Here is a 21220-nt window from a genome sequence, read left to right as displayed (position 1 = left end):
ACCAGCTTGAACAATTAGCAGTATAGGAATATCATGGACCTTCTGTTGTATGATTTCTCAGACCTCTGTCAAGTGTTGAGCATGCCTACTAAGCCTACAGCACCTGGTGCATTCGCGAATCGCGAGTACATATGCGTGGTGACATTTGTGTGAGATTTTGTGCTCTACACGTTGATGTGATTACGAAGATTATGTGGGGGATCCAGTAGAGGTGGCCGCCCTCGAAGATCACCACGTTGGCGATCGTCTGCACGCCCTTGCCGTGAGCGCGCCGACCAGCGACTTCAACTCCGCCGCCGTGCCGCTCGACGTGTCTGGCAACATTCATTAATAATTTTACATCAACGAAAGCTAATTATCAATCCCGTATGAAATACTCTTTTTTTTTTTAGAGAAGGGTATTTTTTACCTGGCTTCTACATCCAACCGGATATATACGGCTATTGAAATAGGGAACTTAGCCCCGTAAACAACCCAATCTGAAATTCGCTCCATAGGAGATTTGAACTCAGGATCTTGGGATACTACTCAGGTCACTGTAACCACTAGGCTACATGCCCTTTCGTTAGATATACTACATGTCCCGTATGAAATACTCATGACCGAAAGCTAATTAGATCAACATTCATTAGTATATCATACGAGATTGATATACTACGATTTTAACATTCATTAGTATATCAATCCCGCTCGACATGACCGAACGATGCATGCTCATGCGCCATCGTGCCACCATGGTGAAGCGTGTTCATGTCGGCCGGGTTTGTGCCGGTGCGAGCCACCACGTTCCAGTGCCTTTAATGAGCATCTCTTTATCTAATCTCGATATGGAAATAAAGTTAGTCTTAAGATCACCCGCAATGGTAAAGTAAGGTGCTATCTATAAAACATGTATATCTCAGCAATAGACTAGATTAATAGTAGACCACCTCAATAGTATGTCTACATGGGTATCTATAGCTCTCTAATGCATTGCCTCGTTTTTCTCTATAGACTATCTCCAGGTTAGTAGATAGCTTTGCTCTCTCTCTTTATTTAATCTCTTCCAAGTAGGAAAATATGCTGATATGGATCTCTTGTAGAGAGTCTATAGATAACCATTGTGGGTGCCCTAATAGTCATAAGCAGAAATTTTAAATCGCACAAATTAATGCCATTTTTAATAATGGAATAGAATATCATCTTAGTCTTTGTTCAACGAGCTACAACCAATTATTACACCAAATCACTCAAAACGAACAGATAATGCCTTTATTTAATATCCCATGTTACAGTAATCAGGATTTAATTAGCTTGGACACTCAACCATATATACTCCCCCGGTTACATAATTCTTAACATTTTGGACAATGGCACGGTATCCAAAACATATATTTAATTTTGTTTTTCTATCATAATATATGCAATAAATAAATGCATGTTTAATTTTCTTATAGTAATTTGAAAGATAAATCTATACATGTTGTTTTAGTTCCTTTAAACTAAATATAAATTATTGATAATCAAAGTTACAAAAGTTTTACTACAACTTTATTCAAAACACAAAGAATTATAAAACCGGAGGGAGCACTCGGTTAACGGTATATATATTTTTCTCTTAGGAATAAATGGTTTACATCTCCGGCCAATACGGACGGTCGATCACAGCCAAGGCAATGTAGTGTATATATATGTTACTAATCATGCGTGTGTATATTACATATGTACTTATCTATATACAGGGATTGAAATCCCCTATCTTCAAAGGTATCATGCGTGTGTATAATTACATATGACCCATGGTTCATCGGTCCCACATATCAGTGAGAAAAGGAAGGTAGAGGAGCCTGTTCCCTATACAGCAGAAGCAATACATAAGAGGTGGCACACAAGCATCATATCACTAATCAATCAGAGCGATGCGCTGGAAGATCGAGGTGCGATGATCATCGGCATCGCCGGCGACGGTGGCGGCGGCGGCGGTCTTCTCCCAGACGGCGTAGCCGTTGCCGTGGGCGGCGAGGTGGAAGCCGGGCGGGATGAGGCTGGAGACGTCGTAGCGGGAGCCGATCTTCATCACCACCTTGCCGTCGATCTCGGCGACGTAGGCGTCGGCGTCGTGCAGCATGATCTTGAGCGAGCTCGTCGCCGTCACGCCGTTCCGCTGCCTCACCGCCACCAGCGCCGCGATCTGCTCCTTTAACCCCCAATCGAAGAAATGGTCGTAGAACTACACATATACAAGTACATTATTGTGCAATTTTAGATGACTGATAAAGATACATATATGTACACATGTGCATTATGCAAGTTTAGTAGACAACTGATAAATAAGGGCAAAGAAGTATTAGACAGCTAATAAATAGCAAAAATTGATGAAGTATTCAATATTAAACTTTGACTACTTTCTTGCTTGGAAAAAATTACAAATAATTACAAATATGTTATATTACTGAAGTCTGTAGGGTCACAATTAAAAATGGCTATTACCAAAGTGTGTTTCTTAAAAAAAAATATTTATAGTCAACTGAAATGGCAATAATCAATTAATAGTGTTTGTTATTTCGGAGTCAATTAATCAATTAATTTATGTAAATGTATAAGATATAACTCATGCTTAAAGTACTTTGAGTGATAAAACAACTCATAACAAAATAAATTATAGCTACATTAATTTTTTAATAAGACTATGGTCAAATGTGTGATACAAAATCAACAGCTAGTAGGAATACTTACGATGCATGGGTTGCCGGGATGGGTGAGGATGTAGGCGTAGCCCTGCATGACCTTGTCGGAGGGGAATGGCCACATCTGTTGTGTCGAGCCGGTGTCGTGGTTGTCGACGAAAGTTACGGCCTTCGCCGGCCACCACCCGATCAACCCCGGCGCCTCCCTTGCGGGTCAATCAGCTGCCACAGCTCCCCCTCCACTGCTGTGTTCATGATCCCCTTCGTCGTGAAGTCGAACACCATCCCCGCCGACGTCGTCCCACCCACCCTGTCCACCCAGTCCACCAGAGCCTGCCGGTGTGCGTCCTGATTGTACTCCGGCTTCTCGTCTCCGCCGTACGCCATTGGGTCCCACAGCTCCGCCACCGCCAACCCCACCGGTGCCGTCCCGTCAATGTACACCTTGGCCACCTCCGACGAGTACCCCCTCGCGAAGTCGAGCCGCCACGCGTCGAAGCCGACCTCGTCAGACTTGAGCCAGAGGAGCCAGTTGGTGAGCTCCCGCTGGACGACACCATTGAGGTGGTCAATGTCGGGGGCAGCGGCGAAGTCAGCGCCGGTGTCGAGGTTGCCTGTGCCGTCGGAGAACTGGGTGTCATCGCGGCAGATCATGTGGGGGCCCCAATCGAGGCGGCCGTCGGGCGTGCCGCCCTCGAAGATGCAGTAGATGCCACGACTGTCCTTGTAGTCCGCGCAGCGGTGGTTGATCACCACGTCAGCGATCGCCTGAATGCCCTTGCCATGGAGCACGCTGATCAACGACTTCAACTCCGTCGCCGTGCCGTACCTAGACGCGTCCAGGTCGTACAGCCGCCCAGGCATGTACCCTTCACACACATCGCCACATTGATTAACGAGTAAATTGCATTGGCAATACACAAACTTATCAAGTGGGTGCAACCTAGTGCACGAACCTATAAAATCGCTCGTTTTGGTGCATAAACAAACCAAGACCAAAAGGGCACTACATGGCTAAGCTTGTAGATCTAGGCGCTGATTATGATACTACATAAATATATAACCAAAAAGGTTGTTGTTTGGACATACATTTGTTCAATAAAAAAGATAGAATGAGGCATAGTGATTGTAGAGAAAGATATGAAAATATGAACAATGGTAAATGGTTACAAAGATATGAAATTCATCATTGACATTTCAATGATGTAAGATAAAGTAGAGACCAAGTTAGAAATATAGCATGCCTTATGCATACTCAATACACATGTGTGTATGTCATGTCCTAATCAACTTCAACTCTGTAAAATCAGTATCAATTTCTATGGAGCTAAAATCGTTTGGTTGAGCTCCATCTTTAGAAAAGGTTGACCTGAAATTGGAGCGGATAAAGTATGCTAAATTTACACATGATTTTTGCACATCCAGTTTAAATGTTTAGAAGTGATATGTTTTTGTACTCAGAGGAAGTACAGAAGTAGTTTTTTTTTGTTGTTTTTAGAAAAAAAAATGATAATAAAGTGGCATATTAGTTACTTCAAAAATGAAAAAAGAACATATTTTTTTCCTTGGAAGGAGCTTAATTACTAGTACTCATTATTACACTTAGTACATAACATTAATAATTTTTTTCTAACTGCTGACAGCTTACCTTTGTATTGCATATGTATAAGATTAGAATGGGGTTGCAAGATTGATTGACCCTTATGCATGTCAGTGTGATATTATCTAGCCAAAAATTCTTCTCAACTAAATCAGTGAAACATCTCATTCCAACCCGAATGAAATAAAGGCCAAAGTGACAATCATCATCCACACTTCGCAATCAGGGTAGCTAGCTAGCGTGCTGTCCACTCCACGCTTGCAGGATCCCAAATTTCTCTAACTCCAAAATGTTCAGAGATAGTTTCAGACAAGGAGGAGCAGCCGGAGAAACCGACCTTGCGTGGAGACGGAGTGCGACGGCGGCGGCAGCCAGACGTGCGTGACGCCGGCGGCGGCGATGTCGTCGACCTTCCCCATGAGCAGGTTGTACCACCCTCCGCTCTGCCTCCACGACTCCCAGTTGAACCCCTGAAGAGAAGAACGCAACAGCTTGTTCAGAAACTGAACTGAAATCGGTCACAAGTTCAGTTCAGGCCGTGGCTGGCTGCGTACCTGGAAGAGAATCTTGTCGCCGGAAGCCAAGCCGAGAAGGAGGAGGAGGAGGATCATGGAGAGGCGTCGTCCGGTCGCCATGGCAGCAGCCAAGCTAGCTAGCTCTAGCTAGAGCTCTCTCCTTTGCACAGAAGCAGGGACACTCTGCTCTGAACTCTGAACTCTGAATTGATGAATTCAGAAGATGATTACAGGTGTTTTGATGATTGCAGAAGATGGCTACGCGTGTAGGGTATTTATAGGACGCAGCTGCGGCAGGGCAGAATTGATGAATTCTTTCTTTTTCTTTTAGAAAATGGAGGATTGATGTTGATGAATTCTTTTCTAGATTCCGCGATGTGATGTGCATGTGATGGAGAGTTGCTTCCTTGGGGACAACTGCTGGATACCCAACTCTGTTACGTGCTACTACTCTGCTTCCTGATGAACTTTACTCAACTCCACTGTGCTGATATCTTGTATCCTGATCAACACCAGTGTTTAGATCCTAATTTTTTCTTCAAACTTCCAACTTTTTCTATCACATCAAACTTTTCTACTCACATAAACTTCCAACTTTTTTATCACATCGTTCTAATTTCAACTAAACTTTCAATTTTAGAGTGAACTAAACACAGCCGAAATCAGATGAGATGAGATGAATTCATGGCGTTGTCAAGTCAATGAAGGATGGCGCCAATGTCACGGACGCCTTGGAGAAGAAATGGCTGCAATGCAAACGTACCATTCGTTGCCCCTGCTTTTAGATTTTCAGGGTACTAGCCACTTCTTTCTCTCAAGTCTGACAAAACATGAGCAAAACACACAGAGAGGAAAACAATTGGTTGCATCTGAAAATGTATCAGCTATGTCGAATTTGTTGGTTTCGGATGATAAGCCGTAGAAAAATAAACGAGACAACAAAAATGTAATCTTAGGGCGCTGCCATTAGCACCTTTTTTTAAGTACTCCTTGATGAGTTGATCTCCAATTGTTTTCGTGCATTAAGCTCAAAAATACGTTTTTTTTACTAATATGATGGCCAATCATAGTTTAGTAAAGATTTGAAGTGGGTTTGCTTGGATTATGCTATCTCTGTTTTTTTATTTCATAGGAGATCTTGGTTAAATAGTTATAGCATTATCCGGTCTTAATTAGGTGTAACTATATCATAAGCTTATGTTTCTAAAACAATCTCACTTCGTATTTACTCGAATAATACTACCAATCTTCATCAAAATAAGTAATTTCAGAATTGAATAAAAATAAGGAGCCGAAGATTTTACGGGCCTACATCTTGTGTGTTCTATTCTTAGTGGTTTAAAAGCTAAGGCTGAAAAAAGAAAAAAAGGCTTTGAATATTTTGAAATCAATATGGAAAATTCAAATTTTGGCTGCGTTTTTTTAAGCCAACAAGCAAGCATTGAGGGTGCAAGAAGCTTCAGATGCACTTATGTATGGCCAGTTTGACAAATACTCCCTCTGATTACGAAAACATGATTTTTTTTTATATTGTCTTTTAAGTTGAACTTTTGAAACATAAAACATTGATACTGTTATCTTTTATATATTTTGGATTAAAAAAAGGCAATGTAAAAATTCGTTGAACTGAACCAAACAAGACATTATCATCACTGTAGTTTGATATACCTTCACTTGAGCAGTTTTGGAACGCTATTTGATTTCGTTATAGTACCATTTTTAAGCGAATAGGCTCTACCAAATTCGTTTATATTTGACTTCATTATAGTAACATTTTTTAAGTGAATAGGCTCTACCAAAAATGGTTCAGCTCAAGAAACAAGACAATTTAGCCTATTACTAAATGTGTTGAGACGTAATCCTCCGTACGAATGTAGTACCTATAGTGAATAAAAATCGAATAATGGAGGTAAGTAAACGCTGATAATTTCTCTTGATAGATTTGTTAGCCAGGATACCAGAACAAAATCTAGCAGAAAACTTCTACTATAATTAATGTAACAAAGAAATCTTGGAAGACTTGGTATTTCGGCAATTAATAACATGAAACAACTTGATCTTACTGTTTACCCTAATTATAATCCTGAAATGTACTTGCTTGCAATTGCATACAAGATAATGCAGAATAAACATGCATTATCCTCGAGAGTAACTAAAAAACAATTATGAAACAACTTGATCTTACTGTTTTACCCTATTTACCATCCTGAATTGTACTTGCTTGCACACAAGATAATGCAGAATAAACTCGCATTTTCCTCGAGAGTAACTAAAAAACAAAAACAATTATGAAACTACAAGTACTACGCGTTCGCGAAAAAAAGAAACTACAAGTACTACGTTAGCAAAATGAGTTATACTGTTGGAAATGTACAAGGTTGATAGATTTGGGTGGCTGCAAAAGCAATTGTGAAAATGACATCTAACTGTCAAATGCCAATGGGGGTGATGTGCTTATCCCCTAACTGAATAAATTAATCCTTGAATAATTGAGATTGTTAGTAAGTACTTATTTAATCCCTTATAAACTGAAAGTCTGTACGATAAACACCAAATTGTGTGTCATTGTCATGTTACAACTAATTCTAGTACTCTCGTACTGGCATTTTTTGTTTAATTTCATCGAGACAATGATCACAAAGAGGGAGTTGCTTAGAGTGCCAAGATTTATCAGAGGAACTCTGTTGATGTGGACAGACTGAATGACAGAGAACCGGTCATACACTCATACTCACACTACATGGAGTATACATATGGGAGTATCTATCTTTGATCTGGTTAAGAGACCAAGGGGAATGAATACAATCTCTTTTCGTTTATCTTATCCGCAGCGGCAGGCGGTAATTTGATCTCATCTCCTAGAGCATAGTACAATCTTATCTGGTTTTCTCCTATATTGTAATTATATGATCAATATATCCCAATTTGGTAATGATATCTGTATTGACATAGTGAAATGGAACCAATCAACTAACGATCAAAGTATTCAATATTCTCTCTGTTCCCCCGCAAAAAAAATATTATCTGTTAAAAGTTATAAAAGTTTGATTGCTAGTGTACGTACGAAATAAATTCGAAACGAATCAAAATTAGATCACATAGCAGTATAGAAAGTTATTTTGGCTGACATGGAATCCTAATCAACAACAAAAAAAAAAACAAAAATGTGGGACCACATTTTCTTATGGTCTTGAAGCACCATCCACATTTTCTTTATATTTACAGAATTTATTTTAGAGTAAATTGCATCCGCGGTGCATCAACTTGGCAGGTGAGTGCAATTTGGGGCTATAACTTGAGAAATGAGCATTCTAGTGCAACAACTTGGCAGATAGGTGCAATTTAGTATAAAAACTTTAGAGTAAATTGCACCCGCGGTGCATCAACTTGGCAGGTGAGTGCAATTTGGTGCAAGAACTTGAGAAATGAGCATTCTAGTGCAACAACTTGACAGATAGGTGCAATTTAGTATAAAAACTTTATAAGTGATCGTATAAATGCAACAACTTGCAAGATATGTACGCTTTTCATACAATAAATTAAAAAGTTATACGATAACTTAATTATTTGGAGCACTTTTTTTATACATATTCAATTTTAAGTACTTATTTTGACAATTAATATGCTAGCGTAGCGTGGATTTGTATATAAGCATATTTATATTTTTATCCTAATAACTAATAAGTCAATTAAACTGATGTAGAAATTATTATATTTCGGTTGAGATTTGGAAAGGTGAAAAAAAAATTCTTAAAGGTAATTGGATGTAAATTGCATGTGCAATATAATTCTTAAAAATTAAATTCAATATTATAAGGTAATATCCGTAGGATTGCTATGTAATGACATATTGACGTCGCGGGAAAAACCCACCTAGCATATGCTTAGCTAAGTTGATGCACCAAAATATTATTTTGTCAAGTTCTTATACTAAAACGCACCCACGTGTCAAGTTGTTGCACTCGAACGTTCAATTCTCAAGTTCTTGCATCATATCGCACCCACCTGCCAAGTTATTGTACTGTGGGTGCAATTTACTCATAATAATAACTGCTTTATTCAAGTTGGCCTTGGTCAATACCTTATTACTTGCCCTATTCTCTAGTTCTTTGGAAATTGACATGCTGTGAATGCACTTTGATTATTACTTCTTTATATTTAAATGAATGCTAGCAAAATATATTAGATGCATAATGATAAGAAAATAAGATCGATGACGCGTTTACTGATATGAATTTTTATGAGAAATGCAAATAATTTTATAGTCGTCAACATTTTATTAGGTGTTGTACCGTAGTTGTGCACATGGGAATGGAGGTGTCGTGATCATGTTAACAATGTTCATTTTAATAATCGTTGCACCAAACACACAGCAGTTCATTTCAACAAAGTTCAAGTTCTATTTTCTGACTACGGTAGAAAACCCCAAGGTTTGTCTTAAACTCACACAGAACAGTATGATGCATAATGACTCTTGGTACTACTCTGCCATAATGACTCTAGGTACTGCTCTGCCATTGCAGTATATCAACCTCATCAAGCTTATTGTCCTAAATTAAAGTTCACTACTCCTAGTCTCAGTTTGCTCATTCAGACCATCCTGAAAAAAGAACTATAATAGAAGAGAGAGGCGCTCCGGTGCAATATACTTGCAGTATTCTACTATAAGTAGAATTAATCTCGGCTGTTTATCTTAAACGGATAGATTAGTAATATGTTAATATATATTAGGGGTAATTTTGGAATGGTATGATTTCTCTGTCTCATCAAGTACGGCGGAATCGGTGGCTCGACGCAACGCATCTCGCCCCCGACACATCACCACGGTTTCTGCTCCTCCTCCCGGCGGGCGGCGGCGCGGCCCCCGAGCCCCCGACGCAGGCACCGCATCTCTCCCGAGCCCCTGACAGATCACCGCATCACCGCGGTTTCCGCTCGTCCTCCCGGCAGGCGGCGGCGCTGCCCCCGAGCCCCCGGCGCGGTCCTTATTTTCTCATATATTTTCTATAATCTAGTTTTTGCCAAACTGATTGAAAGGTTTTTTAGCGGTTGACAAGGTATTCTGAGGCCTTCTTGCAGGTATATGAACCTCAACTCTGTTGTTCTGTAACAAAATCAAATCATTCAATTGCAACTGTAGTTTATGATGGAGTATCTGCAGAGTTTTCCACTGATACTGAACAATGGCACTGCATAAATTGTTTCCTTATTGTTCTTTCGAAAGTTCGCAAGTTATTTCCTCGTTAATTTCAGTATTTTGATATTTGAATGGCTGAGTTATCAGATTAGTATCTGATCCGATGTGTTCAATTTGCATTGTTGTATTTAAGCCCAAAGAGACCCCTCGCTGCTGGAGCAAACGACTGCCGGCAGGAAGATGTGGCAATATCTGGCTTGCTAGATGGAACTGGGGAGTACACTTTGGTTTACTAGGATTATGAAGGTGACAGGGTGCTTGTTGGAGATGTGCCGTTGGGGGTGTGTTTTCCGTTCTACCTTTCATTTTCAGAGTAGTAGACAAAGTTACTACATTTATAGGATACTGATTACGCAAACATCAATGCTTAAAATGATATGCAGTCTATTGCCTTAATTTTTTTTTTCAGTTTTATTGATTATCAAACTGGGAAAAAAGAATTCTACCATCAAACTGGACCATGCCTCCTATCTGATAGTCTGATACTCCAATTCATGTAGGATGTTTGTTTCTTCAGTTAAGAGACTGAGAGTACCGAAGACATCTGACCTATCTTCATCTGTCAGTACCTCTTTCCACCTTCCTTCTATTACATCAAACTCACGGTAATCTCCGCATTATTCTGAAATTTGATCATGCCATGTAATCCATGCAGCTTATAACTTCTGGACGGAAAAGAACAGCAGCTGAGTGTTGACCTTCTTTTTTGGATCTGCTTTGACACTTTCAGTGACTTGCTGTTCAGAAGAATATGATCTTCTGAGCTTGTATCATCGTCTCTTTCTCTCAATGTCTTGCTGTGCTGAGCTTGTAACCAGCCATTAGAGAATAGAGTCCTCGATCCTGATGAGATTAGGGCAAAAGGAGCTCCATCGAAGAGACGAAGGCCATGCCGTGAGACATTGCACACAAATAACCAATAAGGTTACTGTGGCTCACAAACTTTGTATCTTTTGTATTAATGGCATAGTTTTTTTATTGGATTAGTGGCAGCAATAGCTATTATATGTAGTGTGCAAACAGGAGGATTTTTAACCTTCCCCAATATTTTTTTTTTCGGATCAGCTCTGAAAATACATATAGGCCACTTGAGCACTGTATCATGTCTCTTATCAAGCCATGCTATGATTTACAGAAGTTTGAAGTGACTTTTAGAAGCACTGTATGAAAAGGGGGAAATGTTGCACTGCGCGGGTGAGCAAGCAGTGACGGTGCGTGGGCAAGCACACGGCACACAACACTGGACGGGCTAGCGTCGCAGGCGCACGGGGCAGGCAGAGGCAGCTCAAGATGGCGATATCAGGCCAAGGAGCAGTGGCGAATTTAGGAGGAAATTTGCTACAAACTCCTCTTCCCATATACATATACATATAGGAAAAAAAAAGGCAAAATTTGCTATGGAACACTCAAAATTTTTTTGTGGTTTTTGCTAGTAAAAATCTCGAAAAAATATGGTAATTTACCGTATGACACTAAGGTCATTAAAATATTATTTTCATTAGAGCTGGAGAGAGAAACAAACTAAAATTACTTTGCTGCCATGTCTTCTTTCTCCATCCATTCCTCCATTGGTATTGCTGAAATTGAAGAATATAAAGCGCGGCGGACTGGGGCGATGGAGGCGTGGGCCACGTCACTCTTTTTTTTTCGCCCGTCGGATTAGGTATGGATGGCTGAGATTGAGGCGCGGAGTGAAAATTTTTCAAGAGTCATCCAGTTTTCGTATAATCCGATATAGATCCCTCATGAACAGTTCCTTGCTCCCTGTTATTTTACATGTAGGCCCTTTATAAAGCCAGATATTTCATGCGATGGCGAGATAAAACGTGAATTAGGACCGCGCTCTAAAATGTGGAAGACGAGGGGCTTTTTAGCAAAATGACACCCACTAACCCATTCACACTCCAAATCCTAGCCGCCGCTCACGTCTCCTCCTACCTCTCGTATCACGCTCTCCCTCTCGCGCCGCCACCGCCTCCACCGTTGCCGAGCGCCTTTCCCTCGCGGCATGCCGTCGCCGTCGCCGAGCGCACCACCTCCGCCTCCGCCTCGCATCGTCGCTGTCGACCGCCGACGTCCGGATCCGGCCTCCATGTGCTCGGGGGACGCGGATCTGACTGCCCGCGTCCCCTCCTCCCTCTCGCCTCACACTCTCACTCTCCCTCTGACCACCCCCGTTCAGATCCCACTTCGCCGCCGCACTCCCTGCTCCTGCCGCCGCCGCTCCTGGTGCTGCAGATCGAGGGACGACTCAAGACGGCGAGCTTCATGGTGGCACACATGGGCGGCGGCTTGCGCAGACCACATCCATGACGGCAAGGGCTACTGGTGGCGGCAAACGAGCTCTAGATCTGGCAGTGGCGGAGTATTCCTTGTGGCGGCGGCGACTGCATATTCCCGGTGGTGACGGCGTCTTTCGGCGACAACGGGTAGCCAGAGAGAGGTGCGGCAGCGGTTGGGCGGCCGGTGCGATCGGCGACGGAGGTGGCTGGTGAGGCGCGGCCGGGGACGGTGGAGGTCGGTGGCGACAGAGGCGGCTGCGGTGCGAGGAGGCTTGGCCGCCGGAGGCGGAGGCCGGCGTTGTGCTAGTAGAGGCCAGCGCAGGCGAGGTTGGCGAGGCGTGTGCCGGTGCGGCACGACGAGGCTGGCCGGCGTGGCATGAGGAGGTGCGCCCGACGGAGGAGAGGCCGGTCTACTGGGCGAAAGCCCAGCCTCGGTTCTCTTTGAGACCTCGACAGACGACTGCGGCGGTGCTTTCGTCGTTTCTCTTCTTGTAGACGTCGTCTAGTCATCCCCCTTAATGAAACCTCCGAAGCATTCGGTGCAAGCTCGCTCTAGATTCTTAATCTCTTGTGTCGGCGTCCTAGCTTCTGCAAGGTGGCCACGTCGGAGGGCCTAGGGGGTGAGCAGTTCCATTATTCTCTCTCACCCTCTCTCCCTCAATTCCAAAGATGTGGATAGAGCGGGTTTTTGTGTAGGCTGTAAGGGTCTGGTTTTGGGCGACCTCGGTTGTAGTTCTATTGTTGGCCTAGCGATGCTACCCTTCTCTTAGGTCTATGTGTTGGTGCTATCGGTAATGCGGGTGGTGGTATATTTTTTTTGTTTTCCTGGTTAGGATCTCTCAGGGCTATAATCTTGTAATTTTTTTCTGCTATATCAATATGAACTTCAAGTCATTAAAAAAAAAAGAAGAGAAAGGAGAGGAACTTAAAGTGGACTTATTCCTTGCCCGGTTGAGAAGTAGTAGTAGTTATTTAGCCCATTTAAACAGAAAGCACGTAAATGGACTGGAGTAGGGAGTGAAGGGACAATTTTTTTTTTTGGCAACAATTAATTATTTACTATTCACTGTATTTGATATGTGGGCCGGTCCAGTGGCAAATAATTTTAGCACGACTGTTAAGAGTGGAAAATAGTAAATTATTGCGGGAGGGAAACCCTAGCCTAGCCTTGCAAGGATAAGGAGCAGACGTGATGTCGTGAACTCGTCGTGCCTTGGCGGCGGCGGCTGAGGCCTCCTCCACCTCCTTCCTAGACGAGCCTTCTCCTTCCTCCTCTCCAAATTGCACCTTGTCTTCCTCCTCTACTAGACAGAAGCAGCGCCTTGTCCTCCGATCCTCAACGCCCGCCGCCGCTTCAAACCACCACCATCACTCCGGATGCCACCGCCCCTCCCTGCTCGCTGGGGTATCTCTGGGCAAGGAGCTCGCTCGGCGAAGTTCTCACTGCTCCGGTCTCTCTATCGGAGCCTCGTCGCCTACGGAGACAAGTAAAGCTCCAACTCAGTCAATGATTGTTGATTTTGATTCATGGTGAGGGATTAAATATATCCATGCGTTTTGCTGTGGGGGAAAAAGCTTGGATTTTGGGGGCACTTCAGGCAGATGCGCGGTTCCATGTTTAATTTCACAAGTATTTGCAGGGTCCCAGCTCCACTTGTAAGTGTTTTTGGTGTTCATGCTAGGTTTGGGCTTCCTTGGTAAATCTGCTGAATACCTCGCGAGGGACAAAGACAGGATCTGTCCAGTTCTTTTTTTTTACTTGTGCAAGACAGAAGATTATGTAATCCCTATTACAAAACGGAAAGGATTCCAAATACACAAACTACTTCTGCGTAATAACAATATTTATCCAGTCAAGGTTCGGAGTCCTGTGTCAAAGTCGGTGTTGGTACATATGATAATTACTAGTATATCTGTCTTCTGTATAGACTAGATCCGTGATGTTGTTCTGTTTTGTGGTTGTGGCCTTCTTTGTAGCAGCAGCTTATGGAGAACACGATGGCGGCCAAGCGGAGCTGGATGGAGCACCATCGTGTGCTCAGCGACGACTCCTCCTTTCACATGGAAGACCTCCCAGAGGTAAAAAAAGAAAAAAAAAACTTCTTTTCCTTGATCTTTCGTCACCTCCTAATTTGGTTTGGTTGGGAGCCGGACAGGACTGGGCTGTTGTTGGCCTGCAGCTGCCTTCTCACTCCCACTCACTGAATGATTGATTTCTGCCGAGGGATTGATTCTCCGTTCCTTTTGCTGAGGGGAAAATCTTGGATTTTAGGGGCTGTTCTAGCCTTCTGCTGAGGCCTCTTAGTTTTCCTGTTTTGTTCTGGGGCAGGTGGATTTCTGTTTTCTGGGGATTATTGGGGGAAATATTGTTCCTTGTTTATTTCAGAAGTATTTGCAGGGGTAATACGACATTTTTTGGGGAGTAAAATAATGCTTTATATACTCTCAGAAATATACTGCCTAAAGTTTTTGTGGACAGAACCAGTCCAAATTTTTAAGTAGAGATTACTTGATCCCTATTACAGAGGTAAATGGTTCCAATTGAACGAATTACACAAGAATATAGTATCCCATCGAGGTTTGGAGTTCAATATTGGTGCAAGGATTGGTTATATAATGTGTCTTCCTGCTGCAGCTGTGTATGGACTACTCATGATTTGTTTTGTTTTGTCACATGCCTTCTTGCAGCAGCAGCCGCAACTTATGGAGAACGTGGCGGTGGCCAAGCGGAGCAGGCTGGAGCAACACCGCACGCTCAGTGACAACTCCTTCCGTGTGGAGGATCTCCCTGAGGTAACATTCTTTTTTTTTTCCTCACCAGTCCTCACCTCCCAATTTGGTTGGGTTGGGGAATCATGATTTCATCTTTAGGAGTAAAATGATTATTCTTTGATGCTCTTTGTCAACCCCTTACTTTATGAACCTGCGCACAGAATGATCAAGCGTGTTTTGATCTTATATTTGATTTTTTGCTTTACTTTTCTCCTCTCTTATCTGTGGCTATGTATGAGGGATGGAGTATAAATTCAGTTCCACCATGGAGGTAACAATCCCACTTACACGCACATCAGTAGTACTTTTAAATGCCTCCATCTGTAACCCGCTCCTTTGGAGACTCTTCTGTTGCAATTTGTGCACACAGTGCAGGGATTTTCAAGTTTGAAAAAGATGGATCATTCACTAGGACCTTCCAAGCAAGATGCTGGATTTTTTTCCTCAATAAAATATCATGTAGTTTTATCTCCCCACCTTTTCTTTCTTCCCTGCATAATTTTATCAAAATCCCCAATTTTCTCCTGGTCTTTTTCTACTAAGGGCTTATAAGCCAAAAAGCCTAAGCCTAAACAAATGATGAGTTTTTTCGTTGGGATTTTAAAAGCCGTAAGCCACCCTTACATTGTTAAGTTAAAAGCTAAGTACGAGTAGTTCTTTTTTGGCTTATTTGAAGTGGAGGTAGGACTCCACCATTGAACTTGAGGCTTAAAAGCCACCAGCTGTAAGCCAAAAAGAATCAGCTTAAAATCCTAAGCCAAAACAAAGATGGCCTAAACATTAGCTATCTCTGCATGGCTTTGCGCTTGACATCAGCATTTGCACCCATGCCCTTCAATTCTTTATTGAAATTCCTGACCCTACTCTTCCTATTTTGCCATATGTAATCTTAATTTCTTATATTGTTTTCTACACTCAAAATTAGAGGCGGGTCATAAATTGTAAGTAAATAATCATCTAGCATTCTCTGCTTTGCATGCCTTAAATATCTAGCACTCCTTAATGTTGTATGTGGCATAACATATACTCCCTCCGTTTCATATTATAAGACTTTCTAGCATTGCCCATATGTCTAGATTCATTAACATATATGAATGTGGGCAATGCTAGAAAGTCTTATAATATGAAACAGAGGGAGCAGTTAAAATGTGCTTGGCTTCAAATCCTCACCATTTTACCTATTGGGATGCTGCGAATTCCTTAACAAGGTTGTTATCTTTTGTTCTCCTATATTTTAGAATGACTTTACTATCAGAAGCCAACATCTTAGCAAGTCTTCTGTAAATTTTTACTGTTCTCAGAAGCCAACATTTATGCACACCACATTGTTCTAGATAGAACCTTGCAAACCTGATTTCAAATATTATTTAGGATGCATCAGTTATAAACCTACTGCGATGGACCACAATTCATCAAGGGGTAAGAACCACCAAGAGGATAGTGGTCTGTGTCAGCTGCTTAAAATGGAAGGAGACGTAGGGTGGGGCGACGATTGATGGACTGGGAATGGGACTTATCCTTCATTGCTTGTGCACTAATTGATGCACACTATCCTTTTATAGCCATATGTGGTTTAGGGGTGGATGTCAAGTTGGCTCGGCTTGGTTCATCTCGTCTCGTAGGCAAGCTCGAGCCAGCTTGTTTAGCTCGTGAGCCATGGGCAAGAGATAAAGGCACTCAAGGTAGCATATGATCTCGAGTTCATCGATACTTGGACCACGGGGGAGGAACATGGAGGAGATGAGCTCGAGTTCGGCGGCACTTGGACCACGGGGGAGGAGCTTGAAGGAGATGAGCTTGAGCTCGCTAGTTGAGGAGACAAGCTCGAGCTCATAGGCACTTAGAACACGGGGAGGCGTTGCTGCTCACTGGCGGGTAGAGGCGCTGGGGTCGGGTGGCGGTGCAGGCTTGAGGCGGCGTTGGGAGTGGGCGCTTGCAGCATCTGGTAGTGGCACTTGGTCGAGTGGCAGTGTGGGCAGGTGGCGAGTGGCGATGTCGGACGCTTGGGGTTGGCATATGGGTGATGCTGGGCCGAGCGGTGGCACCGGGTGCTGGGGACAAGCGGCTGTGGTTGCCTTTGCCTGTGAGGATATGGTTTGGTGTGGTGTGATGGCTTTGATCTGGGCTATCACGTGGCATATGTGGTGTGGTGGGCTGGTCCCTAGTGGATTGATGGGCTACTGTTGGTGGTGGGCCATGGTTTGATGGGTTGGATGTAACCTGTATGCTCCACGCCTCCAGCTCGTTTGGCTCGCGAGCTAGCTCGAGCTGGCTCATTATCTTTAACGAGTTAAAATGCCAGCTTGGCACGTTATGAAAATGCAACGAGCCAAGTCGAGCCGAGCAAGCTAACGAGCCATGAGCTTTTTCGTCCACCCATAACTAGGTTATTAACAGCTAGGGCATAAGATCAACAAATAGATCAAGTAGTACTTACTCCAATCACAAATATGAACTTAATCTAGGCTCAAGTCTTTTTTTTAAAAAAAAACTTTGACTAGCTATGTTTATAAATATAAAAGGTGTCCAGCCAATAGTGCAATACATGAGTTGCTTTGGAGAATGAATTTTGCTCTGTATCTTTTCTTTGCTTGCCTGAGTTGCTTCCTCAGGACCTTCGATCTAGAAATAGAATCACCCCATTGTTTGCCCTTTTCACAAAACATTATGCATTCAATGTTTGTTACTCCTTCAACCTCTTTTTAGCTTTTTCTCTCCATTTAGTTGCCCATAGCTTGAGTTTCCTCCTAATTGTGTTTTAGATCCCTGGGTCAGGTTCTGTCATGCATTTGATTTCCAACTTTCTAGAAATAGAATCACCTCATTGTTTTGATTTTCTTCATTGTATTCAGTGTTCCATCCTAGCTAAATTTGGTGTTAGTAGATGCATTATTTTTAGTATTTTTGGTTCTTCTGTACTATCTCTTATCTATTTCGTCATCGGATTTGAATGTGCTAGGTGACTGGGAAAAGAAGAGGAAAAACCCATTGAAGTTAGACTTTTCTCATTGTGTCCTGACTCAACCTATTGAGTACTTAATGATTATCACGCCTGTCTGTTTCTTTGATCAAAACTCAACCCTCATCATCCTCTTGTTGCAGGAAATTCAATCTCTTCTATTATCTCTGCTGTCACTGAAAGAGGCTGCTAGTACAAGCATCGTGTCGAGAAACTGGAGAAAACTTTGGACACGGTATCCTAATCTATGCTTTGATGGCAGCAAGGACGGGCCTGCTGATATGGATAGTGTCAAAATAGAAAGAATGAAGTTCATTGATACAGTAAATTCTATTATTCAGCAACACAGTGGAATAGGGCTCAATAAATTCAGTATCAGGTGCAACCTTCTGAAGGACGACTCAGACATTCTTGATAGGTGGATTCGCTTTGCCACTGCATCAAAGGCTAAGATTATAGATATGAACCTGTGCACAAATAGAAATAATAAAGGACCAACCAAACATTTGTATGACTTCCCTCTTGAGGCTTTCGGTGATCAAGATATCCCTTTTATCCAGTGCTTGTTTCTCAACAATGTTTCTATAAAGCCACACTCGGATATTGGCTTTACGAAACTCAGGAGCCTTCATTTGCACTGTGTTCAAATAATTGGAGATCTTTCAGGCTTGCTATTTAATTGCTCCAGTCTTGAGGACTTGGAGGTCTTTGCGTGCTTGGGTGTGACTGCTCTGAATATTCCACACCAACTCAATAAACTTAGGCATTTGCTAATTTGTAATATGCGTATCCAGATGCTGGAGTTTCATGTTCCTGGTCTTTCTCATTTTGAATACAAAGGTACTATGATTCCTATAATGCTTCATGGTTGCTCAAAATTACAGAAGGCAACCCTGAATTTTCACCAGACATGGCTTGAAGAAGATAATAATAAAGTATTGGGCCATGTATTCCATGGAATTCCCAGTGTTTCGGCAGTTGAGGTGCTCAATATACTTGTTGATATTTGCACAAAGCAATCGGTCTGGTCCTCACAGGTACATCCTAGTAGTAATAATTATCTTTGCTCACTTAGCTGTTCAAATGGAGATGCGCTTCCTGATTTGTTCTGGTAATGTTTCAGGTGCATACGTTGACAGCAAGACCAACAATCATGTTTATGAATTTGAAGCATCTGACTTATGAGATACTTATTTTTACTAAAGATCCAAACAGCCACAGTGGAGTTCTTCAGCTGGCTCAGTATTTAGCTTTTGCACCGCAGCTGGAGACTCTAGAATTGCATGTGAGTGCTCTCCTGCCTTTCTTGTTTTTTGCTTATGCTTCTTTCTTTGTTGGCTATGTATAGATTGCAATAGTTAGTAGTTACATATATTTTTGTTTCGAAAAACAGATGTTGTATCATTCGACTCACTGCCGCTGCTGGCATGAGGGTGCGGGAGTCTCCTACGGACATATTCCCCATCATCACCTCAAGACGGTCTACATGAGTGGGTTCAGGTGCTACCGGGCTCAGGTCGAGCTGCTGTTTGCCATTCTTGAAATGGGTGATGAGCTTGAGCATGTGACCATTGATCCAATGACGAGAGTACCGTATAGCCCTGATTTGATGAATTTAGGCATACCTGAGGACGAGATATGTCAATGGGCGAACCGTACCTCACAACGGTTTGGTAAAGCAATCTCTGTTGTAAAACCTCCCTAGGTGGTGTTGGTAGTCCTGTGCATATATAGATAAGTGTTTGTTCAGATTCAGTACTGAAATTGCTGACACCGGGGTTTCTGTTTTGTTTCCATGAGTAAATTGTTTTTTATTTTATTGTTTGACAATAAAAGGCTTGGACTTGTTTCTTAATTTTGTGACAACTTTCATATGCCAGTTTTATTTACGAGTGAAGTACACAATTGATTCTTAGACTGCGAGTGTCATCTAGATCTCTAACCTCTCAAGATATACTTTTTGTCGTATAGGTTTAAAAGGGGTTCAACCGACTTCTGTGTATTGATCTACAATGTCAATCACATAAAAAAACAAAATTAGAAAAAAAAAAAGCATCATCTTCTCTTATTATGTTAAGGTGAGAAAATATTAAATAATTGCATATTTAACACAAGTTTGAACCGATATTATGGATCTGCCACTATAAAAAGTGTAATTGGATATTTACCATAAAAAATGGTTGGAATCCAATATATTGCCATTGAAAGATTAACACATCATATGCCAAAACTCACGCATCACGAGCTTAGGTGGTGTTTGGATCCAGAGATTTAATTTTAGTCTCTATATTTAGACACTAATTTAGAGTATTAAATATAGATTACTTATAAAACTAATTATATAAATGAAAGCTAATTTGCGAGACATTTTTTAAGCATAATTAATCCATAATTAGAGAATGTTTACTGTAGTATCACATAGGCTAATCATGAATTAATTAGGCTCAATAGATTAGTCTCACGAATTAGTCCAAGATTATGGATGGGTTTTATTAATAGTCTACGTTTAATATTTATAATTAATGTCCAAACATCCGATGTGACAGGGACTTAAAAGTTTTAGTCCCATCTAAACAGGGTGCGACGGTGGTGGCAAGTGCACGGAGATGTTACAAACTTGCAGAGGCTCTGAATATTTTGTGGCACGCTCTAGTCCATTGGTAGTCCAAAAGGAAAGTAATCGCGTCTTATCTCAGATTATAACATGGTGATTAGTCTGAACATGCATGTAGAAAGCATGATGAAGAACTCGAACAGAAATGAGAGAGAGAGGGGGGAGGATGAAGGAAGACGCATTCATGTCCAATACATGTAAAAATATGTAGACCAGTGGCATATTTTAAATTACATGTAAATTGTAGGGCCCCTTTGAATCGTAGGAATGAGAAAACATAGGAATAGGATAAACGCAGAATTTTGATAGAAATGTAAGTGTAAAACAGAGGATTGCAAAACACAGGAAAAACAGAGGAATAGTCGTTTGATTGGACCGCAGGAAAAACGCAGGAATTAGAGGAGAGATAAAGACTCAAAGGAAAGTTTCCAAAATGTTTTACCTCATGTTATAATTCCTCTAAAACTTACATGGCATTAGCCAATCCATAGGAATTTCATAGGATTCCATAAGATCCATTCCTTTGAAGATCCATTCCTTTGATTCAAAGGGCTATATAGGAAAAAATCCTATAGTAATGAAATCCTCTAAAATTCCTATGAATTTCCTTTGAAT

General features: G+C 41.8%; 2 protein-coding genes and 1 long non-coding RNA gene across 28 annotated transcripts; 2 read left to right on the top strand and 1 right to left on the bottom strand.

Moving 5' to 3' along the window:
- Nucleotides 1-1574: 1574 nt before the first annotated feature.
- On the bottom strand, nucleotides 1575-5008 carry LOC127776870 (alpha-amylase isozyme 2A-like). The gene is given in 5 exon segments (XM_052303440.1): nucleotides 1575-2209; nucleotides 2716-2870; nucleotides 2873-3535; nucleotides 4604-4736; nucleotides 4821-5008. Coding segments are annotated over 5 exon segments (1359 nt in total). The 5' UTR covers nucleotides 4902-5008; the 3' UTR covers nucleotides 1575-1882.
- Nucleotides 5009-9560: 4552 nt separating this feature from the next.
- On the top strand, nucleotides 9561-11486 carry LOC127777674 (uncharacterized). 3 transcript variants are annotated; one of them, XR_008018362.1, is made up of 4 exons: nucleotides 9561-10259; nucleotides 10479-10539; nucleotides 10634-10902; nucleotides 11114-11486. It is a non-coding gene; the product is annotated as an uncharacterized LOC127777674 (long non-coding RNA). The 3 variants fall into 3 exon arrangements; XR_008018361.1 differs by lacking the exon at nucleotides 11114-11486 and having other exon boundaries at nucleotides 9561-9860; nucleotides 10112-10259; nucleotides 10634-11088; XR_008018360.1 differs by lacking the exon at nucleotides 11114-11486 and having other exon boundaries at nucleotides 10634-11088.
- A 1943-nt stretch (nucleotides 11487-13429) lies between these two features.
- Nucleotides 13430-19846, top strand: LOC127776598 (putative F-box/LRR-repeat protein At3g59230). 24 transcript variants are annotated; one of them, XM_052303037.1, is made up of 7 exons: nucleotides 13430-13747; nucleotides 13901-13916; nucleotides 14241-14339; nucleotides 14952-15053; nucleotides 18135-19028; nucleotides 19115-19276; nucleotides 19385-19846. In XM_052303037.1, exons 1-7 carry the CDS (start codon nucleotides 13638-13640, stop codon nucleotides 19694-19696), a joined length of 1695 nt encoding a protein of 564 aa, XP_052158997.1. In that variant the 5' UTR covers nucleotides 13430-13637; the 3' UTR covers nucleotides 19697-19846. The 24 variants fall into 24 exon arrangements, with proteins under 24 accessions (XP_052158997.1, XP_052158995.1, XP_052158996.1 ...); XM_052303035.1 differs by having other exon boundaries at nucleotides 14949-15053; XM_052303036.1 differs by having other exon boundaries at nucleotides 14238-14339.
- The last annotated feature ends 1374 nt before the right edge of the window (nucleotides 19847-21220 follow it).

Source organism: Oryza glaberrima, chromosome 6, assembly GCF_000147395.1.
Source record: "Oryza glaberrima chromosome 6, OglaRS2, whole genome shotgun sequence".
Taxonomy (NCBI): domain Eukaryota; kingdom Viridiplantae; phylum Streptophyta; class Magnoliopsida; order Poales; family Poaceae; genus Oryza; species Oryza glaberrima.
This window is presented reverse-complemented; position numbering and strand designations above follow the sequence as displayed.